The sequence below is a fragment of the Protomyctophum parallelum genome (assembly GCF_964188405.1).
Source record: "Protomyctophum parallelum genome assembly, chromosome: 19".
NCBI lineage: Eukaryota > Metazoa > Chordata > Actinopteri > Myctophiformes > Myctophidae > Protomyctophum > Protomyctophum parallelum.
The window spans coordinates 9841720-9865537 of NC_139717.1; the positions used below are offsets into that span (position 1 = coordinate 9841720).

A 23818-nucleotide genomic window follows, 5' to 3' on the forward strand; every position below is an offset into this window, starting at 1 on the left:
AAAACCTTATTTAAAAGTTTGTAAATATCTAAGACACACAGAGAAGAAAACCATTTACCTGTACTTTTTGTAAAAAAAAGCGCTTAACTTTCATTGTTTTCCTGCCTTGATCTCGATCCACCCTCTTCTTTCCTTGCTTTGTTTTTCTTGATAAAATGACTTACACACAAAAACTAATTTCACACACTTTTGTTTGACCTGAATCTGATTCTGAATCTGATTCTGGATGCTATTGCCTTCAATTCATGCTTGTGAGTTATTAAAAGGAACTACCGGCCTATACCGGTATATTACACAACAAATCAGTATAACCTACTTATCAGTTATCACTACACACTCCTGAAGGCTGAAGCACGGAAAGCTGCAACATGGTAACTCTGTCATTTCTCGACCGTGTTCCCGCGTTCCTGAGGTTCTGGATGTTTCATAGTTGCACCGCTCAGTTCACACAGGTGTGATTTTATGGTTATTACCAGAGACAGAGAGAGGGAGAGAGACACAGTTTGAAGATCCTGCATCAGACATGTGTGACTGTGCCTCCTGGTGGAGATCTGCGTACCTTTCTAGTTCAGCTTGTCTTGTTTTAAATAATGAATGGACATTTGTTTGCTTATAACTCACAGCATGACAACGTGATATGCATGATATGTTTCTTTATTTCATAAACAGAAATGGTGTCTAGACAAAAATGTCATTTATATAACACTAGCAATTGAAATGAATGAAAATGGGGTTTGCACAATACCATATTTACAATGGTTATTAAGTCATTTTAATCCATTAGGGTCATGTAGCATTTTAAAAATTATAAAGGTAAGAACTCTTAGTAGAGAATAAGCAAATAACAGCTATTTCAAAAATTGACAATATTAACACAAAACAGTCATCTAGAAAAATGAGAGAAAAAACAACTTTTGACTACAAGCTTAAGAGCTATTACATTAAAAATGATGCACCAAAAATGTACTAATACAATAATCCATAGAATCTGTGTAAAAAGCATGTAGAAAAAACACCTGATGCAGTTTGCTGATACAGTCATTGACCAGTTATGAGAGGTATGAAGGAATTCACAGGTAGATAAGTGTGAGACAGTCCGCACTGGTGACTCAGGGATGATGGGGGGGGGGGGGGGGGGGTTCCGGGACCCCTGCATACACTCCCTTCACTTGAATGTGATCTATGGCCTCTGCAAGTTCTAAGGCAAATATCGGAGGTGCACTTGTATTCATGAAAAGCCTAATTTATGCTCTGACGCACAACTGTGTCGCGGGTCAAAAATAGACAGACCTACAAGCCCACCACGAAGTGTTGTGGGCTTGTAAGTTGGCTGTTTTCGACGCAAAACGCCGCTATGCAATGGAGTATGAATCAGGCTTTGATGCTGAGACATCCCAAACATTAGGATGAAAAGACAAAGTTGAGGAAACTCATCTGTTTGTCTCCTTACAAAAAAACTAAACCCAAACAGCAATATTCAGTCCAATTGAACCTAAGCAATTTTACATGGCAAAACTGATCAAACATGACATGACACCTTTTTGTAAACTTTTCTTATTTTTTCAAATTCATATTCTTTTAACGCAATGATCTCATCCTGTGTGTAGGCCTATTCAACCAGTATCATTATAAAGTAGAGCAATATGTGAGAAAGGCAAGTTTATATGTTCATGTTCGTTTTGGAACAACCTTTGGAGTTGAAGAACCAGTGTCTGTTTTAGAGAAGCAGCAACAAAAACAAAAGGATAACAGTCAAACTTAACAGGACAAATAACACAGCAAAAAAAGAAAGTTAAGAGCATTCAAATTCACATACGGTACATGTAGTCAGAAAAAGTAATTCCCTCAAACCACTCTGTTGTGAGGGCCATGAGATCCAATGCATGTCTCATGCACGTTTGGCTTGAACAAAATAATGCAACCTGGGGATTCTTCGTATAATATTTGTCAGTAAAAATAATCAAATTAAAAGACTTTGAGGTATTTGGAAATGCTTTGAATTGTATCATGATATTATATTAGCTTAATAATTCTACCAAATCATCATCTGTAGGCTATGACCATTTCTCAGACTTTCAAACAAAGCAAGTCCCTACAAAAATATCTAGAGGTCAAATTAACTGGCAACGAACCAGCAACATCTTTCTTTGAGTAAATGATGCAAAGAATTACTGTCAAAACACTTGGCAAACCTGAGACGTTATACAAGTGCAGAAGTTATAGTCATATTATGGTGTAAACCAGACCTTTTGAGGCGCAATAGAGGTGATAACACACAAACTCATCTGTCCACCAATGCTCATGATGATGATGACTGTCAATGTCATGGACTGGTGGCCTGTCACGGAAGGTGTGGAGGCTGATTAGCAGTGGCTTTATGATAAACAGGCCACCACATCAAACAAGTGACGACAAAAGAAAACAAATTGCACTACCATCTCTTTTTCCTTTTCTTTCCCGCTTTCAGGGCGGTAGAGGGGGATTGATGACAATGTTCAATTCTATTGTCACTCCTCTAACATGGTGGTCTGGTGACGTGAGGTTGTGTCTCTTGTAACCACTGATAACCTCTCTCCAAACACTGCATTCACTACACAGGGTTTCATACAACCAAATACTACACCAGGCGAGTCCATTAGTTAGCACTCCTTCACCCAAAGAGAGGAAGTAATTAGTACAGTCATCTGGGGCACAGGTTTAAAACCTAAGCATTGTAATGGCATTTCAAACAAATGATCTATAATGGAGGACATTATGAAAATTACATTTCCCTGACTATTATGTAGACAAACCTCTGAGTCTGTGCTTTTCCAATAGAACATCAGGCTTTCCAAATTATGTTCAACATACATTGGTTCTCAAAGTGGGATCCTCCTTGAGGACGTCCCAAATGGACATTTACAGGTCTGTAACTCTGAGAGCATTCCATTTGTACGCTCTCAGAGTTATTATGGGGTCCTTGATTATTATTATTAATTTATTTTTAGAACCAATGCCATAAACAAGAAAGAAAACGACCAAACTGACTTGCATACTGTTTGCAGGAATGCAACTCTGTAACATAGATTGTTTCTCTTTAGCTTACTGGTTTTGAAGAACCTGATAGTATTTTAGAATGTTGAATACTGTTCCATTTCAGTAATAAAGCACAAAAGAAAGAACGGAGCATTATAGTAGATAAAGGGCCTCACTAAGGCTGAATTTATACTTTGTTGACTGACAATTCTATCTCTGGCATTGTATGACAGAAAACCAGAAAATAAAACCTTTTCAGCTGAAAATATGGTAGGTTTGTCATACTATCAGGCAATGAAGTATAAATCAGCCTTTACACAAGAAAATTACATCAGGATCACAACTGTACTCAGACCATGTCGATAAAGATGCCAAAAGAAGGTATACAGAATGTGTATGTTTTTCAGTTTTATACTAATATTTGTGCGTGCGAGTGTCTTATGTGTTTGTGGTTGAGACCAGCTGAGATTCTAGTACTTTGAGAACCATCATTAATACACTTAAGTACATGTGAGATCATATTTTGGGCTAGGTATAGAAATGTACAACTATGGGAATAGGGGAGGAGAATATTGGTTTTCTGTCATTTCACAACTCGAGAATTTGTTTCAAACCTACAGGTTTAGTTGGTCAAGTGTATGCATATCCAAAGACTTGACTAGTAAGTGACTCAAAATACAGGTTTGCCATATCATAGTTTTTACAGCTACTGTATGAAATATCCGTAAAACTGTTGTTACGTTGCCTTACAGTACTGTACTGTCATCCTTCTATCTATAGCTTATCCATTTTAAAGTGAAATGGGAAAAAATATTATATCCAAAGCATTCGGGCAGTGTTTCTACAGGGGGTGCCATACTCCCATCAAGGATTGGGGTTATATAAAGAGCTATAGATAAAGCTTTTTCTTCCAATTTAATTAACTTTTCATCATACATTGGCTCTCTTTCAAATATGCTATAATTTGAAGCACATCTTTGTTGAGGGCAAGATAAAGATAATTTGATTGATTTGTTTTGTTTTCCACTCAGGAAATGCAAACAATTTTTTTTAATGGTTGACAGTTCCAGAGAGAGAACTTGCAAGAACTTGCGAGGCAAACATAAGCTAGATAAACAAACTAGGCTTAGAGCTATTAGGCAGCATGCAAATGTACAATTAGGGCAAGACGCATTACTATCTTATGATTATTACCCAATCATCTTGACAACACATACATTGCTTGCACGTCAACTGAATTCGGAATTAGCTTATTTGAATCCTAAAAAATATGAATATAAGCTGTGAACACTCTCATACAAAAAACAGTAGCTTCTTTTCTTTTTTTTTGGGGGGGGGGGGGGACGACGACCTGTTTTATGCTTTTCAAAATCTTGTTTCTTAAAGAAACTTTCTTCACAGGGATATTACATTTTATAGCTTTATAATAATCACATTGGTGTTTCAATATTTCCTTTTTTCAAGTGCCAATTTAAGTGCTCCGGTCTCAGACTTTTTAAGGGATCTGAAACGTCAAATGACCCTTTATGTAGTGCTATCTGGTTCTGGGTGCCTGGGGCAGGAGACAACCAGTGCTATCTGGTTCTGGGTGCCTGGGGCAGGAGACAACCAGTGCTATCTGGTTCTGGGTGCCTGGGGCAGGAGACAACCAGTGCTATCTGGTCTGGGTGCCTGGGGCAGGAGACAAAAGTGCCTGAACTGAACTGGGCTCAAATCGTATTCTGGGCTCAATAATATATCATATATATTTTTTCTTCCCTCAGTCTTTCCTGATGAAACTTCTAAAGACATTGAACGGTAACACTGGAGAAATTCCATGAGAGTGTACACATATAGCATCTTTAAAATACTGATAAGAAATAAGATTTTCTTCTAAAACACAAGGCGGAACTCTTTTCACATTTAAAGAGGAGTCGAGGAGGATTTCAAAGGACGTGACCCATGCCACACTTTGAAACAGCCACGTCCTCGCTATGAATGTCAACTTTCTTTTTCGTTCTTTTTTTCCTTCTTTTTATACATGCATGGGGCTTCCGAAATCATTAGATCATTATGTTGAAGTAGGCTATGTGTTATATGTATGTGTGTGCATGTGTGACGTGTGTGTGTGTGTGTGTGTGTGTGTCTGTCTGTGTGTGTGCACGTATGTGTGAGCACTGTGAGCTGATTTCCTGAGTAGAAGAACACCCACCATTATGGCAAATATTCCGTAGGCAGGACAGGAAACAGCAAAGTAGATAATGTTTTTTTTTCCTTTCTGTCTTTTCTTTTTCTTCTTTCCCTTAGCAAAAAGGTGCTTGATAGAACCCCGGGTGAAAAAAGAAAAATACGTCTAAAGCCTCTACCTGTACAACATTACTTTTACGGTCATCATGCTCCATACTATATATACATTACACGTTCTGCCATGTAAGCACTTCAAAGTCACCTTCACAACGTCCAAAATACAATGGTATTGCTGATGCGTGGGAACGTAACGTTCAACGGACATTTTAACCACTTGAACCCTAGCGTCCCTATTCTGGGGGTGAAATAGACAATCTACAATTGAGCTTGTAGATCGGCTATTTCTAGCAAAGAGATTTGGTCTAGACGAGAAAAAAAAAGAAAAAAAGGAGTGGACCTACCATGGAGCCCTGAGGGACCCCGGTCAACTTATAGGGTTTAAGTGGTTAAAAAGAAGGAGGGGGGGAAAAAAGAAGCATTCTTTTTCTTTCCCCTTTTCGATTCAGTGCTGAGAGCAAGGCCAAGAGGAATGTTTCGGGAAACCGCCCTGTACAAAACGTCTGCTGTACACAAATACAAATGTGAGACGCTGAAAGAAAGACATTTTCTTCTCTTCTTCTTATTATTTTTTTCTTTTTTGCATATGAACATTTTACAGTCTGACTGCATCGTAAAAAAAATTCTCATGTACAGAAGAAGCTGTGTTCTCACGGTCCTTCCATGAATTGAACATTCAGAAGATTTTTTTTGTTTGTTTGTTTGTTTGTTTGTGTGTATTTCTTATTCTTTTCCTGAGTTTGAATCGCGGTGACGAGTGGCCACTGAGAGATAATAAGGTAACCAGAGAGAGGAAAGAGTTGAGAGACTGGCTGTGTTCAGGATGTCAACCCAAATCACCATTTTGGCCTATCCAGATTGGAATCAATTTGGTTTTTGTTTATCATTTACTCCTCTGTGAAGAGGAATCAAATCTGATTTCTAAAGATGTGTCTTGGTCTGGACGCTTGGACACTGAAGCCTGATTTATACTTGTCATTCACCAATCTACTGAGTACCCTAGTCCGATCAGATCACATGCAAATAACAGTGTGGACGGTCGGCCCAAAAGAACATATTTGATCTAGAAATCGGATTTGTCTGCAGTCTGAACAAAGCCAGAGAGAGAAAGAGAGACAGGCAGAAAGATAGATAGAGTGATAGAGGTAGAAAGAAGATTGAGACAGAGTGGGAGATAGAGAGAAAACAAGAGGCGGTAAAAGAGAAAAAGGCAGAGAACGGAGAATCTTATGTTGCATTCCATAAGGGCAGATGCAAAAGATAGAAAGGTGCAAAGCTACACAGTGTATTTGTAGCTGTTGTAGCTTTTGCAGCAGCTACAAATGTCGGATGCATCTTAGTATCTTCAAGTCGCTGGCATCCATTGACAATGAATGGTAGACTGTAGCTTTGCATCTGCCCATGTGAACGCAGCATTACACCACAGGTAGTCGGAGAGAGAGAGAGAGAGAGAGAGGGAGGGAGAGAGAGAGAGAGAGAGAGAAAGAGGAGAGGAAGTGAGCTGCTGTCTGTTAGGTCCGTTGAGGTGCGACTTGGAGATGCAAGCCATGTTCCATCCCTGTGTCACTGAGAGACGACTGTCTGTTTAAAGTCCAACTCGTACTTCGTGGCACAATGGCGTCCCACGGCTGAAATTGCTGAGCTACAAGCTCACAACGACAACGTTGTGAGCTTGTAACTCGGTTATTTCCACCGCGCAACCGCCGTCGCCGTGCCACGGAGCATAAATTAGGCTTTTTTTTTTTTACACGATGAGGAGCGGTGGTGAGACCACCGCGGAGGTCTGCTGCCGAGGGTGAGGAGAAGAATACATAGCACCATTGTAAGGGTTCGGTGAGGAGAAGATCCCACTCTGTCGATGAAGACGAGTGAGAATATATACCCGGAGAACAGTATTGCTGCTGTTAAGACAACTTTAGTGTCGACCTTTAAAAAACAAATACAAATTTAAAACAGCACAAAAAGACATAAATACAAAAACAAAGCATTTTTTTGTTTTCTTTTTCTTTTTCTCAATGAACACTGGCGGAGGCTGACCGTGTCGACATTACGACCCGCCCCCACCCCTCCCCCCGAGACACGGGGGTGTTGTCAGAAGAGTAAAACACAAATTAAATAATACAAAAATTACATAGAAAAACAAAATAAAAATGTCAACAACAACAACAACAACAACAACCAACATCCAACAACAACAACACCAACACAGAGAAAAACCACCGTTACTTCACGCAGTCCTTCCTCGGCTGCTCGTCCGTCGTGCACTTGTCAGTCATTTCCTGGCAAAAATCTACCGTCACCGTCGGGCTGCCGGCCTTCTCCAGCCCCACGGACTCCATGTACGACGACTCCCGCCGCCCGTCCATCATTTCCCTGACCCCGGCGCCGTCCGCCGGCCCCCCGTTCCTCACCGCCGTCGCCTGGTCGGGCTCGCCTTCCGAGGCGCCCGAGGGCGACCTGAGGAATCCGGGCGGCTCCGGCGTGGCGGAGCCCGAGCGCACGGTGCCGCCGGTGAGGTCGATGCTGGTGGCGGCCGGGTCGGCGGCGGCGTTGTTGGCGGGGTTGAGGACGTTGTTGTTGTTGTTGCTGGCGGAGGCGGTGGAGTTGGGCCTCAGCACGGGGCAGTAGTGGTGCAGGGACTGGACCTGCTCGGGGCTGAGCTGCACGTCGCGGCACACCTCCTGCGACAGGCAGGAGAAGTTCTCCCACAGCTCGCCCATGCACGCCTTGAGCTGGTTCCTCTCCGTCAGCAGCTTGTCCTTCTCGTTGACCTGCGCAGGGGGTCACACACAGGACAGTATAGTCAGCCACCTTCCACTCTTTTCTTCTTACTACATGTGTTCTTCTGGTTATTATCCTTTCCATGAATCAAATAATATAATAATAGTGTTTTATTTTTTTATTTTTTTGTATGTCAATGAATCGATGGAAAGAAATAACAATAGATTTTGAGTTTGACAAACCATTTAAGCCATTTATTCGTCGTCATACAGACGACAGACGTCACGTACAGACATGGGGTACTTTTCCTTCTTGTACTCAAGTAAAGACATGGGGTACTTTTCCTTCTTGTACTCAAGTAAAGACATGGGGTACTTTTCCTTCTTGTACTCAAGTAAAGACATGGGGTACTTTTCCTTCTTGTACTAAAGTAAAGATATGGAGTACTTTTCCTTCTTGTACTCAAGTAAAGACATGGGGTACTTTTCCTTCTTGTACTCAAGTAAAGACATGGAGTACTTTTCCTTCTTGTACTCAAGTAAAGACATGGAGTACTTTTCCTTCTTGTACTCAAGTAAAGACATGGGGTACTTTTACTTCTTGTACTCAAGTAAAGACATGGGGTACTTTTCCTTCTTGTACTAAAGTAAAGACATGGGGTACTTTTCCTTCTTGTACTCAAGTAAAGACATGGGGTACTTTTACTTCTTGTACTCAAGTAAAGACATGGGGTACTTTTCCTTCTTGTACTCAAGTAAAGACATGGAGTACTTTTACTTTATGTACTCAAGTAAAGACATGGGGTACTTTTCCTTCTTGTACTCAAGTAAAGACATGGGGTACTTTTCCTTCTTGTTCTCAAGTAAAGACATGGGGTACTTTTCCTTCTTGTACTCAAGTAAAGACATGGGGTACTTTTCCTTCTTGTACTCAAGTAAAGACATGGGGTACTTTTCCTTCTTGTACTCAAGTAAAGACATGGGGTACTTTTCCTTCTTGTACTAAAGTAAAGACATGGAGTACTTTTCCTTCTTGTACTCAAGTAAAGACATGGGGTACTTTTTCCTTCTTGTACTAAAGTAAAGACATGGGGTACTTTTCCTTCTTGTACTAAAGTAAAGACATGGGGTACTTTTCCTTCTTGTACTAAAGTAAAGACATGGGGTACTTTTCCTTCTTGTACTCAAGTAAAGACATGGGGTACTTTTCCTTCTTGTACTCAAGTAAAGACATGGAGTACTTTTCCTTCTTGTACTCAAGTAAAGACATGGAGTACTTTTACTTCTTGTACTAAAGTAAAGACATGGAGTACTTTTCCTTATTGTACTAAAGTAAAGACATGGAGTACTTTTACTTCTTGTACTAAAGTAAAGACATGGGGTACTTTTCCTTCTTGTACTCAAGTAAAGACATGGGGTACTTTTCCTTCTTGTACTAAAGTAAAGACATGGAGTACTTTTCCTTCTTGTACTAAAGTAAAGATATGGAGTATTTTTACTTCTTGTACTAAAGTAAAGACATGGGGTACTTTTCTCATGCAGCCAATATAAACCTCCTCTCACCAGTTTCCGTATCTCCACCTCCAGGTTCATGATGCAGTCCAGCTTCCTCTTGCGGCAGCGCTGCGCCGCGATGCGGTTCTTACTCCGCCGCCTCACGTCGTGGATGAACTCCAGCTGCTCTGAGGTCAGTTTGTGCATTTTTACCATCATCTGGAAGTCGTTCCGTGGAAGATTCGTGATTTGATCTACAGGGAAAGGGAGCTTCACCTGAACAAAAAAGGAGAGAGAGAGAGAGAGAGAGAGAGAGAGAGAGAGAGAGAGAGAGAGAGAGAGAGAGAGAGAGATTGCAGGTCAATGGCAGGTGCAAGGCAATTGAAAGGAGACAATCTTTTTAAATTTTATTTTATTGAGGGAACTTTATTTATTACTAGGGCTGCATGATTTGGACAAAATCTAACATCACAATATTATTTTTACTAAACACTTAATTATCAATATTGTGACGATAATACCTTATTGTAATGATAATATCCATTTTCAATATCAAAATAAAAAAGCTAAAATAGCCTAGAAACGTAGATAGGCTATTTCAGCTTAGCTTAAAAAAATAAATCCCTCTTGAACATTGTTGGAAGAGTAACAATGGTTTACACATTAAAAACCAGGAACTCTTATGCCATATCACACTATCATTATATCCAAAACCCAGCTGATCTAGTCTCATATGACATATGGTTATCGATATACAGGTATAGTGCCCAGATCTATTTACTATGATTTACCATCTATACCACTACCATTGTACTAACATGTCTGTACTGTTGACACTTGTATCATGGTCTTAAATTTGTCAAGACAATTCCGACATTTCACCACAAGATGGCAGGAAAACATCACCAGAGAGAAAGAGCTTGTCGTCTCAAATCCATGTGAGTCACACACCAGAACTGGTGAGCTGTCAGCTTTCCTCTCAACCTCATATTTAACATGTGGCCCGTTCTCAAGCACGGGGGGAGGGGGTGGGGGTAGAAAAGGTGATCGGATAAAAGAGTCCTCCTTCCTCTCCCATCTGTCCCCTCCAGTCTGGCGAGGTGCCAATATGACAGATTTCTTTTGAAGGGGGGCGGGTGACTTCTCAGCCTCATCCAAGCCCATGTCAGGTGATCTCTAAATGCATGACTATCTCCAATGGCAACTACAGTACCAGCAGTGTTGCTTTTGGGGGGGGGAGGTGTGGGATGCAGAACAAAAGACTTGTGGTTGTAAAAATGCAATGCAACAATTCATTTGGCTCTGGGAATGGTAGACAAAAAAGGCGAGGGAAAAAGAGACGATGATTTCCCCTAGATATAAAAACATCTAGAGTGTTTGTTATGCTTGGGTTTCTTTTTTTCTTTTCTTCTCCAGACCATTTCAGAGAGCAACAATAGCATGGTCTCTTTTCTGCGCCTCAGGTAATGGCAACCCTTCTCATAAGCACATCACAGGCAGATCCACCCATAGCAGTATCTGTGTGCACCAGGGAGCTGTCAACTCGCTTTAGGCGGGCTAGTGGAAAGAGAAACAGGATAGTAGCGAGAAGCGGATGCTTTAACAAAGAGTCAGAGGAGAGAGAGAGGGAGAAAGAGAGAGGCGAGAGAGAGCCAGAGAGAGAGAGATATTATGAGAGACTTAAACATATAAACTTTATAATTCAATTAACAATTTAGCAGATGCTCTTCACCGAACAGTGTCTCAAGGGCAGTGTCTGCACTTGGCCTGGACGAATGTCTTCCTATTGAGACATGGCCAAAATTGGGATGCTACTTGCTAGGGTTTAAGTGGTTAAAGTTGGCTCAACGATCCATCAAAAAAAGGTTTCATACCCGTATGAGGAACATGAAGGATCATTCACTAAATTAATTGTTCTTTGTGGAACCATGCCTCTCTCTCTGCCTCTCTCTCTTGCTCTCTCTCGCTCTCGCTCTCTCTCTCTCTCTCTCTCTCTCTCTCTCTCTCTCTCTCTCTCTCTCTCTCTCTGTCTCTCTCTCTCTCTCTCTCTCTCTCTCTCTCTCTCTCTCTCTCTCTGCTTTTCCCTTCCCCATGGCTGCTGCCTGCTGCTGCCTCCGTCTCTGGAGCTCGGGGAAGAACAAAGTCAAACGAAGGAGGAAGAGGGGGGTGGGGGGGGACCCGTGTACCTGGCTGGCTGCTATAGCAGGGGCCAGGTGGTCCCAGGGGAGACTCCCAGCATCCTCTGAATGCCTGTAGGGCTGATGAGGCCCTCGTTTAAAAAAAAACACACACCTGCAGTAGAGGACAATTGTGCACCGGAGCCACCACACCCCCCCCATCTTCCCTCTCTCTCCCTTTCTCCCTCCCTATGGAAAGCCAGACGGCGCACACAGTGGCGGCGGTGACTGGAGGCGTCACCCCCGGTGCAAGCGCCGCACTCCAGGGAGATAAACCAAGGTGCCTACTCATGACACAATCGAAATGACTCCCGCCGCCGAAAGAGAGAGAAAGCAAATCTAGATGTCAATCTATCCCGGGGAGAGGGAGAGACAACAGCTTGGGTTTCCTCATTAGAAGCGCTGGGCCTCTCTCTCTCTCTCTCTCTCTCTCTCCCTCTCCCTTTCTCTATATCTCGGCCCAGGAGCCCTATTTCTCATCTCTACTTGACATCTGCATGCAGACACATGAATAAATAATGGACAGAGCTTTCAAGGCCACGAGCGGGCTCTCTCTCCTCTCTCTCTCTCTCTGTCTCTCTCTCAGTCTCACTAGCACAATCAGCATCATAACTACTCCAGCATCAAAGGGAGCCACGCGCGCGCGGGAGGGAGGGGAGCCATAAAACACTATCACACTAAAGCTGCCAGGTCCGTCTCGGGCGGAGGGATAAGATGACTCTGTTGGCGATTAAATCACGGGGCTGAGGGCTGATGTAACCAGGCGGCGATGATGGGAAGACGAGTGCTGGGGACTCGGGGCAGGTGGGCAAAGTGGCAGGTGCCACGCCACTTCTCTGCAGCAACTACTGTGCTGTGTGTGTGTGTGTGTGTGTGTGTGTGTGTGTGTGTGTGTGTGTGTGTGTGTGTGTGTGTGTGTGTGTGTGTGTGTGTGTGTGTGTGTGTGTGTGTGTGTGTGTGCGTGTGTGTGTGTGTGTGCGTGCGTGCGTCGTGCGCGCGAGTGTGAGTGTGTGTGTGCGCACGGACAGGGGGATGGTGCGTCTATATTTAGTCACTCCACCAGGAGAACCAGTTTGGCATCAAGGGCTGAGATGACAGAGTACGCTTCACCACTGGTCATAAATTCACTCCCAACTGTTCCCGATTTTATGCCGCTGCCCTTTTTCCCCCCAGCCATTCTCTTCATTTCTCGATCCCTTTTCCTCCCCTCCCTCCCTCCATCCCTCCCTCCCTCACTTTCCCTTTCACTGGGTCATTATGCTGCAAATGGGGTCCATAGTACAACAAAAAAAGAAAGAAAGAAAGAAAATAGGGCTTGTCTGTTACCAGGAGCTCTTCCTCATTTTTTCTGGGGTTCTTCTTTGTGAGCTTGCAGATATAGCTATTTTCACAATTTCTTAAAGGTTTTGTAACATTTCTGGAGTTTTTTTTTAATCTTTTTAAATAATAATAAAAACGTTTAAAAGACAATTAATATTATTTGCATAGAAGGAAGCATGAGGTCAGTCTGCTGCACCCCAAGGGTTGGCATATCGGAGGTGTAGCGCCCAGGATTACATTAGATAATTTATTAACACTGGGTGAAAAAAATGGGTTGCAAAATCGTGGCGGTGGCGTAACCGCCTGGGCACCCGACTGGTAATCCAGTCGCAGTGTGCCGCGGGTTCGACTCCCGAGCCCGACACGGCCTTTACTGCATGTCTTCCGTTTCCTGTCAGCCTACTGTCTGTCCCTTCAAAAAACTAATAAAAGGCGTAAGCCGCAAAAAAATCTTAAAAAAAAAATTATTGGCAATTTGCACTGGCAAATACGATCTTTTTGTACCAGATCCCTCCACGACAGACCTATGCACTGCACGCACATTTCACCACAAGCTCACAGAGCAGTACGAAGTGACGTGCCCTGAGCTGTTATTCTTTTTTAATAGCCAAAAATCTAAAATGATGCAGATGCTTTCCCGTTTTTAATGGCTCAATGGAAACAAAATTGTCTTGTCAGTTGTTGAGCGAGAACACACACATCCAAACTCAGATTAGGGGGTCGCGAGACATGGTCAAAGCATTTCCGGGGGTCCCCAGCCAAAAACGTTGAGAACCCCTGGAATAATGCTATCTTTAAAGGACCACTTTTCAACCTTCACATGTCACTGGTCGGGTTTCTGAACTGCCCACAGCCCTCCCATGAGACACAGACTGGTTTCTGAACTGCCCACAGCCCTCCCATGAGACACAGACTGGTTTCTGAACTGCCCACAGCCCTCCCATGAGACACAGACTAGTTTCTGAACTGCCCACAGCCCTCCCAATATGTCTCAATATGTCAGTTTGACACATTCAATATATCCTGTGATCTTTTGTGGTCAGATGTAGTGCCAAAAGTAGAAAGTGCTCACTATGCAGAATGTCTAATTTCAATTTGTCAAATATATTAAAATCTTTTGAAAATAGCAGACCTACAAGCTCGCGATGTGACGCATTGCGAGTTTGTAGATCGGGTATTTTCAAATGGCCTTAAAGGACAATTCCATGCTAGAATGCTTTCTTATCTTTCTTACCTTTCTTTGTAGTTGTTACGTCTCCACCAAAGAGGTCCAGGTGTTTTATTGGCTATTTTCCCTACCATAAGCCCTAAATGAATTGCATTGCATTGAATGGGAATTGAATGGGGCTATGGGGTGTTATGCTAATTCGCTTATTTCCATCGAAAGAAGTAGTAAAGTGTGCCGCTTGGGATATTATTTACATTATGAAGAGAGGATATATACAAAGAAATTATAATTTTGAGCGATGGAAATAAGCAAATTAGCACAACACCCCATATTCCCATTCAATTCCCATTCAATTCAATGCAATTCATTTAGGGCTTATGGTAGGGGAAATAGCCAATAAAGGAGCTTTTGCACAAAATAACACCTCTTTGGTGGGGACATAAACACTACAAAGAAAGGTAAGAAAGCCTTTTAGTATGGAATTCTCCTTTAAATGGCTGAAGTGTTTAATGTAATAATAATCAAAGTAACTAGTAACTAAAGGTTTCAAATAAATGTAGTGTAGTAAAAGTACAATATTTGTCCCTGAGATGTACTAGCGGAGTAGAAGTAAAAGTATTGGAAATTGGAAATACTCAAGTAAACTACAAATACCTCAAAATTGTACGTACGTACAGTACTTAAGTAAATCTACTTAGTTACTTTCCACCACTGCCCAGTGGGATGGGATGGCTGGCTGGAGAACCGCATGCTGTGAACCAATCACAAGGCTCTGTGTTGTCTCATTGGCAGATGCTAACGTGCAGTCTTCTGAGTAGTGAGCTGCTCTGCCCTGCACTGTCCACAAAGGGCCCAGGGCTAGACGCACTATAAATGGTAAATGGTAAATGGTGCATTTATATAGCGCCTTTATCCAAGGCGCTTTACAGAGATTGTGCATTACATTCACACATTCATACACCGATGGCAGCGGAAACCATGCAAGGCACCAACTAGCACATCGGGAGCAATTAGGGGTTCAGTGTCTTGCTCAAAGACACTTCGACAGTAACTCTGGGGGAGCCCGGGTTCGAACTGGCAACCTTACGGTTACCATCCAAGCACTCTACCCTTGATCCACCGCCGCCGCCCCAGCTATTAAATAAAATGCCTCACCCTGCATTCATCTGGGAGGAGATAGCATTGACTAGGAGATCATTAGTATTAGTTTTTTGTTAATAGGAAATACTCATTAACTAAGGCTTCTACTGTACATTCACTATACGGTAAAATTGTTTGTCAATCGTGAGTTTGTAGGACAGTCTCAGATTCACTGTATTTTCCAAAAGGTAGATTTCTGAACCAAATTCTATGAACAGTATAGTCGTAGGTGACTCAAACTCATGCAAACAAAACCACGGCCTTAAAACGTCACAACCCGAGTGCTACTGTACATGTACGTTATGAATTATAGAGGAGTCCACTCCTAGCCCTCCGATTACGGCATGCCAATTTAATAAACCTAGAGTTGATTAAAGATCAACTATTTTAGAAAACGTTGCCCAAAATGGCAGGTTGAAGGTGATAAAAAGAAATCGGGACACATCTGCTACATAATTGCCAATACTGATATCGTCCCAAAAGTCAAATAATGGCCGATATGTCGCCCAAAACCGATACATGGGTGTTTCTGTTGGGAATGGTAAATATCTCCTGCTCATCCATGATGGTGGTTCGGGCCCAGAAAAGTTAATTATTAATATAGAATCTAGAAACCATATTTTATACTTTGGCTATTGTGACGCGCAGTGAGCATACACATTTTGCTAAGTTGTGAACATCTTTTACAACAACAAAAAAAACGTCTCTTCTGGGGATCCCTGTCACAAAATGTTTTCAGAAGGTGGTCCGGCGGCCAAAATACACGTCAATTTGGGGGGAGGGGGGTCCTTGACATGAGAACGTTTGAGAACCAGCGCGATATGACAGACCACAAGACACATCATATCATGAGTACAGCACAGGGCCTGTTGTGCTGCACAGCGGTACAGCGGAACTGATTTGGCCTTGTGAGCTTCCTGTCACACCACTTGGCTCTGTTTCATGTTTGGCCTGATAAAGAACAATGTGCTGATTTCTCAGGACTGCTTCCTCATTCCTCCTCCCACTCTGCTCTATGCTGCGATCAATATTTGCAACCGCCAGACGATACGCTTAGTAGAAACAAGCTTAACGCCCCCACACTGCACTGGGAGCGAGAGTGAAAGAGAGAGAGAGAGAGAGAGAGAGAGAGACAGAGAGACAGAGAGACAGAGATAAGAGAGGAGAGTGGGGGCTGGGGGATGTAGAAGAGAAATACAGCAGCAGAGAGATAGAGCACCGCAGAAAAGCCAGAAAAAAACCCAACTGAGAAGCAGAAGGAATCAAAGGAAGAGATACAGAGAAAGTAACCAGGAAAGAGAAGCGAGGGTGAGAGAGAAAAGAAGTGTGCCCTTCTGAATAGACTCATAAAGAGATGCTCAATCGACATGACTGCACAGTAAAGTCCTGTGTGTTAGTATAGGGGACATGGGGAGATTTTCCCTTTTATGGACCCAGTTAACCAAATGAACCACAGTGTACAGTAGTACCATAGTGACCCTATTCTGGGGGTGAACATTTGGCATAAAGAACAAATCATGAGATTATAGATCACAAGAGATTTGGCGTGTATAAAAAAGGGAAAAGGAGGGTGCTTGCTATAGGCTAACTAAATATCAGAGTCAACTTTATTGTCACTTCACAGGTTTACAGGTAAGATAGTGGGTGACATTTGTTTTGTGCAAGCTCCATCGTTTTTGTTGTTTCCATAAAAATGGAAAGTGACGACTGAGAAGGGGAGGCGTGGGAGAAGATCAATCAATAAAAAACAAACAAATGAATGATCTATACATTTACACAATAATACCTACCTACTATAAAGGGGTTTAAGTGGTTATGTTCTCGTTGTCACGTGAGGTTCATTTTGCAGTATTCAAAGCACTGTGTGTGTGTGTGTGTGTGTGTGTGAGTTACACAATGACTGACCTCTCAGCCAGTCAATGTCTCTGATCTCTTGACCTCATTGACTGAGAGAGCTCAAATCGGGTGCAGCTCATGCAGAGGCCATTCAAACACGGCAGTAAAGAAATCACGCCATTGCGTGTTTTACAGTGGCAGTCATTATATGTGGAGGTCCCTCTTCACACATGTAGCATCAGCAATATGTCGTTGTTGTCAGGTGGAAACCTGGTATGTCCAAAAATTTGGTATGACAAAGTAGAACATTTATTTAGGCTATGAAAAAATAAATAAAAATGAAATATGGAGATTTTTAAGGTTTCTTAAAAACTATACTATTCGTTCATCATGTACACAATCTTGCACGTAAAACTCTTGTTTTTTTCTTACGTTTTTATCCCACGATTTTTGCAACCCCTTTGTTTCACCCAGACCCAGTGTCATGAATTGCCTAAACTGTAATCCTGGGCGCTGCACTCCCTCTGCCAACCTGGGGAGAGCAACGGCTGGGGAGGGAGGCAGTATAGAGACCAGAATGTTGAAACTCAATCATAAATGTCGATGCAGCATATATACAGAGTTAGTTTTACTTCATTTTACTTTTAACTGTTTTATTTCCATCTTCTCTTTTGCTGTATTCTAGCTCCCTATAGAGCCAGGGGGGTGGGGGGGTTGCTGTTTGGTTCCCCCATGCCACGAGGGAGACTCAGGTCTGAATCCAGGTGGTGTGTCACTGGGGGCTCCTCCAGGATCAAGTTTCTCCATGGAGGTGGCAGGCCAAAGGGGAGTGAATGCAACAGAGTGGTAAGCCCAGAGAAGCTAATGTTTCCCCTGGCCAAGATGGGCGGATTCCCCTTTGGCTGATGTTTGGTTTCCCAGGCGTGAAACCGTGCTCAGCAGTGGGATTTCTCTGTGAATGTGTTGTGCATGTGTGTAAAAGGGCTAATTCAGACAGCGGAGATTTTATTTCTATGCAATGAGCTTGTAGACCGGCTATTTTAACCACTTAAATCCTCTAGAGAGCCGGACTAGGGTCACAGCTGTACTTTGACCACTTTTTTCCGTCTACACCAAATCTCCTCACCAAAAACAGCAAATCTACAGCAAATGCCAGTGCCCCCCCCCCCCCCCCCCTTTCAAGTGGTTAAAGTGCACAACATATAAATCGGGCTTAAAAGTGTTCTGTCCAGTCGCGAATTCTTCGGTCTGAAACTATAGGCTTAGCACATAATTATGTGGCTCATGCAAAAGGCACACAACAGCAACAAGCACGCCACCCCATAGATGGAAGCGGGCTCCCCCCCGCAGACCTCACGTGACTCGGGCCACCTTGGAGCGACTGCGCCTCTTGGGTCAAAGCAGGCTTCAGTTTAAGAACTTCCTTCCCGGTCCAGGGGGACTCATTGTCTCCAGTGAGTTCAGACAGTGCAGGCTATTTTTATCAGCGCTTACCCTGCACTGCTCTCTCCATTATTTCCAGTGAACTTTGAAAAAAGCACAGCTTTCTTTGTAAGATGCCATTTATTTCACACTGGAAGCTGTTGAACTAAGGCAGAGCAACGCTTGGGAGAAAGCTCAAAAGTTCAAACTAGTTCAAACTACTTCGTAAAAACAAAAGATCAAATTGACAATGTAGTATGTACTGTACATGTGATACGGAAATAAAAAAATGCCAACTGAAAATGACACTCATTTTTGTTTATTGCCAAAAGTGCCCACTTAAACCAAAATAATAAAATAACCCAAACCCCACTGGTCATGAGAAAGGAATGTCCGCATTGGTTTTCTATGCAAGGTCATCAGTCAGACACCTGCCTTCCAGAAGCTAGAGTCCACATACTTTTAGCCAGGTAAAATATTATCTACATATGTTAATAAAATAACAATAATCAACACTTTATCAGTTTATCTGTATATGACTACGTTAATCTGACAAATTGTGATTCGAAACATTCTCTAAACTAAGTCAGATTCAAAACATTCTAAACTATATAGCCACATACTGTATCTGGCAAATAAAATAGCTGGTATAATCCAGATTCCTGGAATACCCTTGAGACCACCAGTAAACCTGTCATAAACAAAACAGTCCAAACTGTGTGTACACAAATATTGTGTTTTTAGTTAACTTCACAAAAATGGCAAAAAAGAAAGTAATTCTTGAATCACCATGCAAATATGAATGCATATAGTCATATAGACGTGTTGTTTGAGCGTAGAAGTAGAACGTCTATTTCCGCAATGCGATACACCATCGTACGGCGCTGTAAGTCTAAAATAGGCCACTTAAACCCCAGCATCTTGTGGGGAAACCTTTAGCAGTACTGTGGCCAATCTGCAAGCTTATAGTGTAGACTAGAGCAAAAACAGAAAAGTCACTAGTATAGAGCCCTGAGGGATTCCGATCAACCAAAAGGGTGTAAGTGGTTCATTACGTGTAGTCCCCGATAGCGCCTGGACCAGGGGCCCTGCCATTATGCTCTGCAAACACAGCCAGAGAGCAGCTCTCTCCCTGGGGGCTGAGCCTGTTTGTACAGCCCTATACAGTACAGTCAGGTTCAGAGGGGTGACCGACTGACTGACTGACTGGGGGAAAAAATGAAGAGAGACCCAGGAAGCATGAGGCGGCATTCATTTCACCAGATCAGCAGTTCACCCAATGCTTCAGCTCCAGACCTCAAACAGACATTTGCTGTCTTCCCGGGACCCAAGCACACAAACATAACCAAAAAAATTAATAAAAATGAATTAAGCCCTTAAGCCCTATTTAATAGTGAAAATAGCTCATCTACGTAACAGTGTCACAGCGATGTGTAGATAGCTTGTATCTTTCTTCTTCTTCTTTTTTTCCTTTTAATTCTTTTGAATCATTTCAATCTTTTTTCCTGCTCGTCCTACTCATACGCTGAGGACGGCAGCGGGGGCTCGCCGTGCAGCCTGCCCCAGTTCGAGTTATCTTTTTTAGTACCGGAAATACAAAACTTAAGAAGAGATATTTCCCTCCTGCCTGACCGATAAAAATGGGTCCACGACCCAAAAATGGGTCCCGATCCACTGCTTGGGAACCACTGCAGCAGATAAAGGCTAAAGGGGCAGCGGAAGGAGGGTCAGCTGACACTGGGCTTCATTTTACATTCAGTTTAATTGTTTGTCACCTAGATGCACAGGTCAAGTATGTGAAAAGCTTAACCCATTCTGACCTGAGATCAGATTCTAAAAATGTCTTCTACATCCTGACAGTTTTCTGAAAAAGCTATGTTTCGATTTTTCTAAAATAGCAGACCTACAAGCTCGTAGCGCGCCACTCGGTGGCGCGCTATGAGCTTGTAGATCTGCTATTTTTCAATAGCTAAAGCATAACGTAATGCTAATGGGTTAAGATGGGAAGCTAAGCTACCATAAAAACATTAAAAAACGAAAACTACAAAAATCTGGTTAGAACAGGATTTGTAAGACACAACCTAAAATCACTCAATTAAAAAAACAAAACATTAAGGACAAAACAAAGTGTGAACGTGTGTATTGCACAGTCACTCACTAGTCTATCCTTTTATTCACTGTTGTGAGCACCTTGCCTTGACCCCAGCTATAAGGCCATGGGCAAAAACCACAAACTAGCGCCTGGGAAACATTCATTCATAATAAACCTTATCAGCGGCCCAGTGATAGCACAGTGGAAAGCTGGCAGATACTCCTGAATGTGAGTCAATACAGATTTGACAGCAGGATATTGTGCGTGGCAATGGAGTGCCAACAACGGGAGTGTGCCCTGTGACGCACACGCATGCACACGCACGCTCACACACATGTACAACGCACGCGGCGTACAATCAATCGCCGATTTAATCATCAATCAAATCATCTTTAATTCGTGCTATGGACCTATAGCTGTGCAGCACAGTTGCAGGACAAAGTATAAAATAGGGCTTAAGTGGTAAATCAGCTTAATACAGTTGATGAAGAAATTAAGTGCTTCTCACCTTTTTGATTAATCTAGAAAGTAATCGTTAGAACAATCTAAAATATTCTGTATTTGCAGTCCTATGCACACACAGAGACACGCGCACACGCGCACACACACACACACACACACACACACACACACACACACACACACACACACACACACACACACACACACACACACACACACACACACACACACACACACCTCACACACACACAGGGATGGTGAAATGTCTCTGAGTCATTCTTTGGGTGGTGGTGGTGGTGGGGGGGGGGGGGGGGGGCAGGTCTCCTGGGTTTGGTGACAGCTCAGTCCTGTGTAACTCAATCCAATGTGATTCACACACAGCAGCAGCATTCAGAAGGCAAGGGCCCCCTTTTACCAAAAGGTCTATAAATCTAAACCCATGCCCGGGAGTGTGGCTATGAAGGTAATAATTACATATTACCAGTGGGGCTCTCTCTCTCTCTCTTATATCTGGCTGTGCTGTGTGTGTGCTAGTGTTTAACTCTCCCCGCGGTCAGAGGCACAAACCTGTCACGTCTCTCCAGCCCCTTTGGACCGGATGTCATACTCCGCCGCGCGGCGGTGCCGTGCGCCGGAAATAGCCGACCTACGAGCTCACAGCGCGGTTGCATCAGCGACGTGTCGTGAGCTTGTGGGTCGGCTATTTTCGACCGCTCAGCACCGTTGTGCGACAGAGCATAAACCAGGCTTCTTCGTGAAGTGGGGGACTTGCTCTATGGATCTGATCACCATGGCAACGCACCAGTTTCTCTCTCTCTCATCCATCCCCCCCCCCCCCCCCTCCCTCCCCCCTTTCTCTCTCTCTTTCTTCTCCGAACCCCCTTGTGCACTAAGGCCAGGAAAAACAGAGCACCTTCGTCTGTCCACCTGCAGGCACATCAAAACTAATCCTGCATGCTCGAATCAAACATTTGGCTCAGTCGGCATAATTATGGGATGAAAGGATAGACTATAGCAGCTAATAGGTCGGACCATGTGGAGACCTCTAAACGGTCCAGATATGTCTCTGCGTGTCTCTAAGACATTAAGGAATCGCCACTCGCTTGAAAGTGCAAAACATTTACTCATAATGTAACACCCTCTGCGTGGCTGCTTGCTCAGGTGCACAGAGAGAGCATCAGTTAAACACCTACAGTTTTCATTTACGTTTCACACTGTGAAACTGAGCTCTTATATCTATCAGGGATAACCCCTCCCCCCCTGCATGTTTAAGCCTTTAAGGCAGCGGTAGTGATGAGAGAGACAGGAACTGTGGCGGCTGGCGAGAGACCGTGTAGGGAAAAAAGACATTGAGCCAATGGCCCGGGAATCAAACCAGGGACCTATGCCAGGCTATCAGGGCATTGCACCCATGTGGTATGCAGCCCCAATGCCTTGTCAGTAGCAGGACTCTTCTGATGATGAGTACATTTCATTTCCATTCATTCATTCATTTCCCCTCTGTAAATGAAATGTCATGTCATTTTGAAGGTGAAATTCGAGCGGGGCATCAAAGCGTTTACCCCGTTGACACATAACAATTATTTGGTCTCTCATTTTCCCTTGGCAAAGTGAAAGGCGTCAAACTGTTACACACACAAGTGACTGTCACTGCCTGTTTAGTCTGTCCTGCACTGATCTTTCCCCAAGTAAACAACAACAGTCGTCTGGCTGAGCGGGCAGCCCTGAGTACGTCTGGCCTGCCAGGATTAGTGGGATGATGATTAGAGGATTGGCCGTCCATCTATCCGTGTCAGCACTGTAGCGTGTGGTGGAACGTTCCACACCTCTCTGCCCACTCATAATCACTCATCAGGGGAGGAAGAATTTACTTAACGTAAAAGTAGCAATATCATAATGTGAAAATACTCTTTTACAAGTAGAAACTCTCTATTAAAATATTGTCCCTGTAACAAATAATTTACAAAGTCAAATAAATTACTCAAATATTTCAAAAGTCGTCAAACGTTTTAGAAAATAGCCGATCTACAAGCACGCGGCGCGTCGTGGTGTGATGCATTGTACAATATGTATTAAATGTTTCTCCTCATGAATAAACTTTTATGTTCTGTATGGTAGAAGTACATTATTGCAATCTAAGTTATACAATGGGGGTGGTTGTATATATTGTCTCCCTGCTCATCAGACATTTAGATGTCGAAGGTCATGTCTCACCTAGACACAGGATCTGACACATTTTGATCAGGCTCTATTAGCTCAATGGTAACAAGCATCATCAGCACTCTGGCAGGAAACCAGGTTCAAATCTGGGGCAGAAGAGGAAACAGCTTTAACCCATTCAGGCCTGATGTCGTGACAATTTTCGGAAAGATTTGAGGCACATTTTAACGATTTATAAAAAATAGCAGACCTACAAGTTCATAGCGCGCCACCAAAAGGGGGTTCCCGCTGAAATATACAAATAAATGACAATGACTGGTACCGATAATTCAAATTAATAATGTACCTACTTGTACTTACTTTCAAACCCTAACCCTAAAAATCACACCCGTGTGAACTGAGCGGTGCAACTGTACTGTAATTGTTATAGTTACTGAACTCCTATACAACTCGTACTGTACTGTACTGTACTGTACTGTACTGTACTGTACTGTACTGTACTGTACTGTACTGTACTGTACTGTACTGT

The 23818-nt window shown here is 43.0% G+C and overlaps 1 protein-coding gene across 1 annotated transcript in view; it reads right to left on the reverse strand.

Annotated features, from left to right (window-relative positions):
- Positions 1–636: 636 nt before the first annotated feature.
- Positions 637–23818, reverse strand: part of bach2b (BTB and CNC homology 1, basic leucine zipper transcription factor 2b) — a 128785-nt gene continuing 105603 nt past the window's right edge. The window contains exons 4-5 of the mRNA XM_083790679.1: positions 9582–9788; positions 637–8069 (exon numbers count right to left, since the gene is read on the reverse strand). Coding sequence (XP_083646805.1) covers positions 7521–8069; positions 9582–9788 — 756 coding nt within the window. The 3' untranslated portion in view covers positions 637–7520. The remainder of the gene's footprint in view (positions 8070–9581; positions 9789–23818) is intronic.